Consider the following 10,221-nt stretch of genomic DNA (forward strand, 5'->3'; position numbering starts at 1 on the left):
AGAAGGTATTGATATTTTTCATTTACAGGCAATTGTATGCGATGCAGTTTTAAGACGGTTCCTTAACCCTCTGAGCAGAGGATGGCACATTTTTAGCTACATTTCACCTCCAAAAAGGTAAATATGACACCGAATGGTAAAAACAAGGGGTTTAACTTATTCACTATCATCAGCCAATTTAGAATATTACATTAATATATATATATTTTTTCATTTAACCTTTATTTAACTAGGCAATTAAGTTAAGAATAAATTCGTATTTACAAAGACGGCCTAGGAACAGTAGGTTAACTGCCGTGTTCAGGGGAGGAATGACAGATTTTTACCTTGTCAGCTCGGGGATTCTATCTAGCAACCTTTCGGTTACTGACCCAACACTCTAACCACTAGGATACCTGCCGCCCCCGGTAGCCTAGTCAACCTTGCATGTTCCGTTGAAGAGGTTTGAAGAGCAAAGTCTGAATCTTTAATATAAAGCTAACTTCACCACTGTAAAACACTGTATGATTAAATCATTCAATATTGATTCACCAATAAAAACGTTGAGCTCATCTTTTAATAATAATGTATTCATCATAGAATCATCTTTGATTATAGTATTGTCAGTGGCGAGCCGTCATTTAGGGCAGGTGGGGCGGAGCCACACCCGTTTTGAGCCCCACGTGTTTAACAACAATATATATATTTATATGTTGCCTGCTTTGCATGTTATTTTAGCAATGTCTACTTTTTAAAAAATCATTGAGTTAATAAAGCTGCACAATGTTCTCTGGTTGCGCCGTGATTGGTTCAACATCATATTTTCAAAATCATAGCTACCAAGCTAGCAGTCATCATCATGCATCCAGTCAACAATCTACTGGCAAATCCTTTTCAATCCTTGTCATATGAAGAGAAATTATAGATAAAAAGTATCAGTGCTCATCAACCTTTCCAAATAAACACAAAAAGTTGGAAATCGCAAATTCAACAATGAGTGGTTTGGAAGGAATCAGTGGCTAACTTCAAGCTTAACAAAGCAATCACTAGCCTGCTATTCAGCATGACTCCTGAGTGGTTGGAAGCTTCTCTATAAATGATGTAATATGCCTGGGAGTGTCACGTTCTGACCTTAGTTCCTTTATTATGTCTTTGTGTTAGTTTGGTCAGGGCGTGAGTTGGGGTGGGGAGTCTATGTTATTTTTTCTATGTAGTATTTATGTGTTTGGCCTGGTATGGTTCTCAATCAGAGACAGATGTCGTTCGTTGTCTCTGATTGAGAATCATACTGTTTTCCCCATTTTAGAGGTGGGTGATTGTTTTCTGTCTCTGTGTCTTCACCAGACAGATCTGTTTTGTTTTCGTTCGTTGTCCTTGTTATTTTGTTTTTTGTGTTCAATGTTAATAAATGATCAACATGGACACGTATCACGCTGCATATTGGTCCGATCCTTCATACTCCTCGTCAGAGGAAGACGAATATCGTTACAGGGAGATATGTATACTGTATCTAAGAAAGTAATACTAAGTGTATGTTGTGTAGTAAGCTGTTAGTAGCCCATGTGCCTCACCCTAATAATTTTGTCCCTTTCCCCTCTCATAACGTAGCCTACTGCTCTGACTTGATTGGGCACTTGTAGACTATAGCCTGTTTTAGAGAAATGTAATCATCAAATATTGTAAGAGCTTTCATTGTCTGCTTATATGCAGTTATGACTTGGTGTACAGGGAGAATACTGTAAGAATGGCCCGTTCAAAATTCTGTCGCTGTACATTTCAAAAGTGCTGAACAAATGGTTATATTGACAACATCCATCCTAGCTCTCTCATTGTCTTAATCTAAATTACAAATGTCCTGTAGTCCACTCGTTGTCCCCTTGTGCCATAGTTTGTACATCTCAATTATTAGCAGAATCCACATTTGTTTAAGCAAGTCAGCCATATCAGCTATGGTTTTAAAAAAGGATTCTCTCCATGGTGCTGAAAAGAAAGCTCTGCTGTTGGGACAGCTTTATGTCGACCCTAAAAGTTTGTGGGCACCGTTTGTTAAAGTTATAGTGCAATTAATGTATTGTTTAGTGTTGTGTTGTGTAGTGGCTTTGCTGGTATTCATCTAAAACATTTTGGGGGAGTTTTCCCCACCAAGATGTACATGCTGCAATCACCACTGGGTGGGTGAATTATAACACATCAACCCTGTTACCTATAGTTAGACAGTCTAGAAATGTTTAAACTATTTACATGTGTTTGGTAAGCTTGCATTCCATTCCCCCTGTCACATGGGGATCTATGGTTGATTCTAGATGAAATAGTCAACTCTGTTACAGTCAACCCTGTCACTTTATTTGGCACTTAATAGGCACTTACTATAGTATGTATTTGTTACTTTGAGATGGAAAACATGTTTTATATTAAGTTGAACATGTGCTCTTTATGACAGAATGTTAGAATTAGGTGAAATATAAAGTTACACTCCCCAAAAGGTACTCAATTGGTGGAATGACCCGAGTACTGAACTGGAGGTGGGAGAGCTAACGATGCTTCTACTGTTGCTCTCTCCTCAGACTCTTAGAGAAGCTGATATTTCTCCTATGGTCTAAAATAGATGTGTATAGAGGACTCCTCTCTAATATAACATGTCACACATTGTATCAAACTGATGGAATGTTAGGTGTCTCATTGAAAGTCTAACATCTACCATGACTACTGGATGTTTCAATTCTAATAAATAACAAAACAATCCACACCGTAACAACAATATTGCTTTTTTAATAAATGCTTTTATTAAAGAGTAAAACTTTGCAAACAAAAAGGACATCATCAAACATCACTGGCCTGACTTGAGCAGCTCTGCCAGCAACTTAGCTGCTACCGGTCCGGTCCAGGCTACCTGCAGACCTCCTCCCAGACCTCCTTTTCAGCACCTCCCCTTAACAGGAGAGGTGGTGGAAATGATCAGAGTTGCATTCAACTTGAATAAAGATGAGAAACTCTGGTCTGTGGAGCCACTGGTCTGAGGGGAGGACTTCTGTTGAAACCATTTCCATTTTTGGGATATTTTCTAGGACTGTAGAGGTGGTAAGCAGAGATGAATTTAACTAGGATACAGATGAGAGTCTCTGTTCTTGGGAGGAGGGTCACTGACCTTCGATGGTTTGTTGCCTGATAAAGAGGATACTTGCTGGCTTGAGGAGACTATAATGTTTTGAGGAGGAAATGTGGCTCGATGACTTAAAGAGGAGGAGGAATTATTGGGCGACACTTTTAATTACCAACAGTGGAACTGTGGCTTCATCGAGTTCCAGCTCTAGGCAGACAGCACGTCAGGAAGGCTGTAAGACATCACAGAGACAGGTAAGTATCTATATATTTACATGTGTGTTGCATGTACACTAAACCCTCACATTTGGATAATGTCACTTTTTAAAGTGATGACATGTATATTAACAGTGTAAAACATGAATAGATGTTTAAACATTCTTTACCTCATCCTAATGGTAAGCTTGCATTCCATTCCCCCTGTCACATGGGGATCTATGGTTGATTCTAGATGAAATAGTCAACTCTGTTACAGTCAACCCTGTCACTTTATTTGGCACTTAATAGGCACTTACTATAGTCTGTATTTGTTACTTTGAGATGGAAAATATGTTTTATATTAAGTTGAACATGTGCTCTTTATGACAGAATGTTAGAAATAGGTGAAATAAAAGTTACACTCCCCAAAAGGTACTCAATTGGTGGAATGACCCGAGTACTGAACTGGAGGTGGGAGAGCTAACGATGCGTCTACTGTTGCTCTCTCCTCAGACTCTTAGAGAAGCTATTTCAATCTGATATTTCTCCTATGGTCTAAAATAGATGTGTATAGAGGACTCCTCTCTAATATAACATGTCACACATTGTATCAAACTGATGGAATGTTAGGTGTCTCATTGAAAGTCTAACATCTACCATGACTACTGGATGTTTCAATTCTAATAAATAACAAAACAATCCACACCGTAACAACAATATTGCTTTTTTAATAAATGTTTTTATTAAAGAGTAAAACTTTGCTAACAAAAATGACATCATCAAACATCACTGGCCTGACTTGAGCAGCTCTGCCCGGGGATGGAGCCAGCAACTTAGCTGCTACCGGTCCGGTCCAGGCTACCTGCAGACCTCCTCCCAGACCTCCTTTTCAGCACCTCCCCTTAACAGGAGAGGTGGTGGAAATGATCAGAGTTGCATTCAACTTGAATAAAGATGAGAAACTCTGGTCTGTGGAGCCACTGGTCTGAGGGGAGGACTTCTGTTGAAACCATTTCCATTTTTGGGATATTTTCTAGGACTGTAGAGGTGGTAAGCAGAGATGAATTTAACTAGGATACAGATGAGAGTCTCTGTTCTTGGGAGGAGGGTCACTGACCTTCGATGGTTTGTTGCCTGATAAAGAGGATACTTGCTGGCTTGAGGAGACTATAATGTTTTGAGGAGGAAATGTGGCTCGATGACTTAAAGAGGAGGAGGAATTATTGGGCGACACTTTTAATTACCAACAGTGGAACTGTGGCTTCATCGAGTTCCAGCTCTAGGCAGACAGCACGTCAGGAAGGCTGTAAGACATCACAGAGACAGGTAAGTATCTATATATTTACATGTGTGTTGCATGTACACTAAACCCTCACATTTGGATAATGTCACTTTTTAAAGTGATGACATGTATATTAACAGTGTAAAACATGAATAGATGTTTAAACATTCTTTACCTCATCCTAATTTTCTTCCAGATGCTTGGCTTTTTTTTTGTCTTGGAGATTGGCTCTGATGTTTCAACCTCTTCTGGAGCTTCTAGCTGCTGGCTGTCTGGCCCCCCCTGATGGTTCTCTGGCCCCTCCTGCTGGTTCTCTGAACTCCCCTCCTGGTTCTCTGCCCATGCCTGTTGCCTCCTTGGCCTTTCCTGGTGGCCATCAGCAGATCCAGTGGGCTCTTGGCTTACTTGTTGGCCATTGGCCCACCCGGGCAACTCCTGACCGTGGTTGTAATCGTGGCTGTGTTGGGTGGATAGACACCGGGTGTTGATTTGAGCATCAGCCTCCAGATTCATCTGCTCCAGGTAGTTTTCCTTCATCCTCTCCCTCTCCTCCTTCAGTTGTTGATGAGTCTGTTTTTTAAGCAGGGACCGCTCTCTCCACTGCTTATTGAAATCCTCCATCTTCTTCCTTCTCTCCTCAGCCTTCAGCAGCTCCTTCCTCTTCTCCCTCTCTCTCTCTGCCCGGGTCATGGTGGATGTTAGCCTTGTGTGTCCAGGGATGGCTGGGAGGGGAGAAGAAGTAGAGTTCACATTCATCTTAGTGGATCTGGTATCAACTTAAATGTAATGGACACAGGGAATGAAGAATAGAAAACACAATTGGATCTCAATGATTCTTTACTCTTTTCAGTTGAGCAAGGCATGGAATTTGTCAATAAAGTGCAATAATTCCCATCCCGAATTGACCTGGCCCTAAGTTGAACAAGTGTCCAGAATGGCACCTATTCTTTGTATAGTGCCAGGGCATATGTGATCGCTTAGGGCCCCATGGCCACTAGTAGCCCCCGGATCCCCCCAAAACACGTTTTTGTTTGTGTGTTTTTAGGAACTCTTTCTGGGTCTCTACTTAGTCTTGAGAGTTAGACTAGTAGATGACACAAGGTACCATTTAAAAACGTGGTTGTTATCAGCAGTATTTTTCTTGTTATGTCAGTCAGTCACTCAATGAGCCATGTCAGCTAACATATTCTTTGGACAGTAGTTTTATATTGAAACAATGATGCAACATGATGACTGGTGTGGAACTTATGTGTGTAGAGGAGACTAAAGAGGATAATGTCATAAGTAGAGGGAAAACAGGTCTTACCTATGTGGACGATCTTATAGCCCTCCTCAGCCTCTCTCTGATACGTTCTCTCTATCTTTCTGAGGTTCCTCTTCTCCCATTTTTTATTCGCCCAGCCCACGGCTCTCCTTCGGATACTTTTATCGGGTGGGAGAATGTCCTCCTTGTCATCTTCTTTTTCCTCCTCTAAGTCACCCCTCTTGTACTCAAGGATCTCCCTTCTTTCCTCTTCCACCATCTCCTCTCTTTTTTTTGCCTGTATTATTTTTTCTCTCTCTCTGATTAAAGATAAATGGGATTTAATGGCTTTCTTTCTCTCCTCCTCTCTCTCTTCCTCTCTCTGCCTCTCCTCCTCTCTTAGTCTCAACATTTCTTTCTGTCTAGCAATTTCAATCTCTCGTTTTTTATCCTGCTCCTCTTGTTGTCTTGCCCTCTCCTGTTTTCTTTCCATCTCCAGCCGTCTTTCCTCCTTCTCCCTCCTGATTTGTTGTCCTCTTTCTATGTGTTCTCGTTCCCCCTTCAACACTTCTAACCTCCTCTCTTTACGCCTATTGAAGACTTCCCGTGCTTTTGCTTTAACATTAACTACTACATGTTTCTTCATGCTTACTTCCTTTCCTCTCTCTTCTCTTTCCCTGTACTCTTCCTCTGCTTCCTTAATCACTTCCTGCTTTTCTTCCATCTCTCTCTCCTGTTCTATCTCCAGTTCATTCTGTCCCTCAATTTCCCCAAAAATATTTTTCTGCCCTTCCTTTCTTCTTCCTGCTTCCTCCCTTTCTATCATAATCATCTTTTCTTTCTCCATCTCTTTCTGTTGCTGATCTTTTAATTCCATCTCTCTCTGATTGTCATTGTCTTTCTCCCTTTCTTTCTCCTTCTCCTTTTGTTTCTGTCTCTCCTCTTGTTGTTGTCGTCTGTGTATCTCTTCTATCTCTCTCTGTCTCTTGATCTCCCTCTCTCTTCCCTCCTCCATGTCAATTTGCTTCTGTTTCCATATATTTTCTTCTTCTTGATCTCTCTCAAACATTATCTTTCTCTCCTCTTGTTGTTGTCGTCTTTCTTTCTCTCCCATCTCTCTCTGTCTCTCTTTCTCTTCGATCGCTCTCTGTCTCTCTTCTTCTCGTTCTTCCTCTTCCATCTCTATTTGCTTCTGTTGACATCTTTCTTCTTCATTCTCTCTTTTGAACTCTCTCTGTCTCTCTTCTTCTCTTTCTTCCTCTTCCATCTCTATTTGCTTCTGTTTAAATAGTTGTTCTTCATTCTCTCTTTCAATCTCTTTCTGTCTCACTTTTCTTTCCATGTTTTTCTGTCTCTTCTCCATTCTCTTTCTTTTAATCTCTCTCTGTCTCTCTTTCTCCCTCTCTCGTTCTTCCTCTTCCATCTCTATTTGATTCTGTTTACATCTTTCTTCTTCGTGCTCTCTTTCAATCTCTTTCTGTCTCTCTTCTTCTCTTTCTATATGTTTTTGTCTCTTTTCCATTATCTTTGTTTTGATCTCTCTCTGTCTCTCTTTCTCCTTCTCTTGTACTTCCTCTTCCATCTCTTTTTGCTTCTGTTTACACATTTCTTCATCATTCTCTCTTTTGATCTCTCTCTGTCTCTCTTCTTCTCTTTCTTCCTCTTCCATCTCTATTTGCTTCTGTTTAAATAGTTGTTCTTCATTCTCTCTTTCAATCTCTTTCTGTCTCACTTCTCTTTCCATGTTTTTCCGTCTCTTCTCCATTCTCTTTCTTTTGATCTCTCTCTGTCTCTCTTTCTCCCTCTCTCGTTCTTCCTCTTCCATCTCTAGTTGCTTCTGTTTACATCTTTCTTCTTCGTGCTCTCTTTCAATCTCTTTCTGTCTCTCTTCTTCTCTTTCGATATGTTTTTGTCTCTTTTCCATTATCTTTCTTTTGATCTCTCTCTGTCTCTCTTTCTCCCTCTCTCTTTCTTCCTCTTCCATCTCTATTTGCTTCTGTTTACATCTTTCTTCTTCAATCTCTCTTTCAATCTCTCTCTGTCTCTCTTCTTCTCTTTCCATAATTTTCTGTCTCTTCTCCATTCTCTTCCTTTTTATCTGTCTCTGTCTCTCTTTCTCCCTCTCTCTTTCTTCCTCTTCCATCTCTATGTGCTTCTGTTTGCGTCTCTCCTCTTCTTCTTCTCTCTCCATCTCCTTCTTCTTCTCATCTTCTTCTTGTCTCTGTTTTGGTATTTTCTCCATTCTCTTTCTTTCTACCTCTTTCTGTTTGTTGTGCTCACCCTCCATCTTCTCCTCCATGTCCATTTGGTTCTGTTTCCATTTATATTTGTCTGTTTCCATATTTTCTAATTCTATCTGCTGTTCCTTGATTTTCTTGAAGACTTCCTCCAATTCAGACGTATTTTTGTCATTGATGAGGGCTGTCTCCATCTCCATCTCTCTCTCCACTCTATTTTTCAACTCCTCTTCACTTCGTCTCCAATCATTTTCTCTCTCTCTGTCTCTATCAAATGTTCTCTCTGGTTCAGTCTCGTCTTTCCATCTAATCTCTTCTTTCATTCTCACAACCTCTCTGTCTAACACTAGTACATTTTGGTTAACCTGTTTCACTCTCTCATTCTGTCTTCTAAACGCTTCTTTCGCTCTTTCAAATTTGATTTTGTATTGAATCTCTTTTGTTGTCATATCTTCTTTCAGTCTCTCAACCTCTCTCTCTAACTCTTTTACCTTTTCGTTGACCAGTTTGACTTTCTCATTCTCTGCAATACGCACGTCTCTTTCTCTTTCAAATATGATTTCCTTCTCAATCTCTTTCAATCTCTCAATCTCTCGTTCTAACGCTTTTATCGTTTCTTCTGCCTGTTCCACTTTCTTCTTCATTTCTTGACTTTCCAATTCTGCTTTTCTCTCACTTTCCATCTCCCTTTCTCTCTCTTTTTCCCTCTCTCTTTCCCTCTCTCTTCCTGTCTCAATAGGTTTGTTGTTCCAGGCCAGTCTTGGTCGCTGATCCTCCATGACTTTCTGCCATAGCCTCAATCTCTCAATCTCTTGCTTCATTTTAAAAGGTAAAATTAGTGATAATCTATTACCAAGACATACTTTCAAAAGATTTGCAGAGAACGATACACAGAAATATAACCTAGAGCTAGGTAATTGAATCAAACACTGGACAACATCAATAGCAGGGTCATGTTGATCAATTCATCTGGACAATTCATTGTCAATTAATGTATTGACATGGTTTGAAAAAATTATGAGACATTTTATGGAATCAATTATGTCCAAAATGTGTACAAATACAAACACACAACCTTCTTGCCCATTCAGTTAGGGGTTTGAGAAATTCCTGTTACAATTTGTGTGATGTTACAACAATGTTGCCTCTGATGTTTATGCTTGTAGAAATTACGCCTACAAATGATGTTTCACTAATGCAGTTATTTACAACCTGCACAGATACAGTTATCAACAACAACAACAGTAATGACGTTAATAAGGAAGTGGATATTCAACCGGCAGAAGAAAGGCATAGGGGTTTGAGATAAATGAAGGTTAGGTTCAGGACCTAGGGTTGGGTTAAGGTAAAGGTTAGGTATAGTTTCAGTGAGGATAAGGTAAGGGTTAAGGAAAGGAATAAAAGTTAACATTGGGTTAGCGTACCGCTGTCTGCCACTATTCATTTTCAGCTGGGTAAATATACACTGCCTTTTAATAATAACAATGACATGTCTTACGTGGGCCAGTTGTAGGTCCACCATCAGTAGATCCAGCAGTTGTTTGAGTCTGTGGATCTCCTGCAGTTTTCTCTGGTGCTCCATTGCTTCTGTGGCTCTCTCTGCTTCCCTCTGTCTCGCTGCTTCCCTCTCTCTCTCTGCCTCCCTCTGTCTCTCTGCCTCCCTCTGTCTCTCTGCTTCTCTCTGTCTCTCTGCTTCTCTCTGTCTCTCTGCCTCCCTCTCTCTCTCTGCCTCTCTCTGTCTCTTTGCTTCTCTCTGTCTCTCTGCTTCTCTCTGTCTCTCTGCCTCTCTCTGGCTCTCTGCCTCCCTCTGGCTCTCTGACTCCCTCTGGCTCTCTGCCTCCCTCTGGCTCTCTGCCTCCCTCAGTCTCAGGATCTCAGTCTTCCACTCTTCCATGATACCCCTTTCTACTCTTCTTCTCCTCCTTTCATCTTTTAAAAGGGCTCGGAGATGGTCTGTCTCAAACTGTAATTGTTCAATGATCTTGTCCTTCTCCGTTCCACCATTCCTCTTCTTCTTTTCCTCCTCCCAGAGGCACACTTGGAGTCTGTCCATCTCCTTCTTTTGATTTCGGATTGTTCGATTCTTCCCCCTCAACTCAAGCATGTGGGCTTCCTTCTCTGTATAGGTCTTCTTCTCTTCTCTCGGGAAGTGAACCTCCATCTCTGCCTGCTTGTAGCTGGGA

At 40.8% G+C, this 10,221-nt stretch overlaps 1 protein-coding gene across 1 annotated transcript; it reads right to left on the reverse strand.

The window, feature by feature from the left end:
* Nucleotides 1–4,729: 4,729 nt before the first annotated feature.
* On the reverse strand, nt 4,730–8,817 carry LOC139411835 (trichohyalin-like). Its single transcript, XM_071158577.1, has 3 exons — nt 7,766–8,817; nt 5,865–6,964; nt 4,730–5,280 (listed from the first exon to the last, which is right to left on the reverse strand). The coding sequence occupies exons 1-3, from the start codon at nt 8,815–8,817 to the stop codon at nt 4,730–4,732; spliced, it is 2,703 nt and encodes a 900-aa protein (XP_071014678.1).
* Between the last annotated feature and the right edge of the window lie 1,404 nt (nt 8,818–10,221).

This window comes from Oncorhynchus clarkii, chromosome 6 (assembly GCF_045791955.1).
Source record: "Oncorhynchus clarkii lewisi isolate Uvic-CL-2024 chromosome 6, UVic_Ocla_1.0, whole genome shotgun sequence".
Classification (NCBI taxonomy): Eukaryota; Metazoa; Chordata; class Actinopteri; order Salmoniformes; family Salmonidae; genus Oncorhynchus; species Oncorhynchus clarkii.

Excerpts from the sequence above, each read along its gene's own strand:
- LOC139411835 (XM_071158577.1), bottom strand. The coding sequence starts at position 8,817 with ATGGAGGATCAGCGACCAAGACTGGCCTGGAACAACAAACCTATTGAG. Across the intron at positions 6,965-7,765 it reads ATGGAAGAGGAAGAAAGAGA|AGAAGAAGAGAGACAGAGAG; the intron begins GAGGGAGAAAGA and ends AGAGGAAGAACG. Across the intron at positions 5,281-5,864 it reads CTATAAGATCGTCCACATAG|CCATCCCTGGACACACAAGG; the intron begins GTAAGACCTGTT and ends CTCCCCTCCCAG.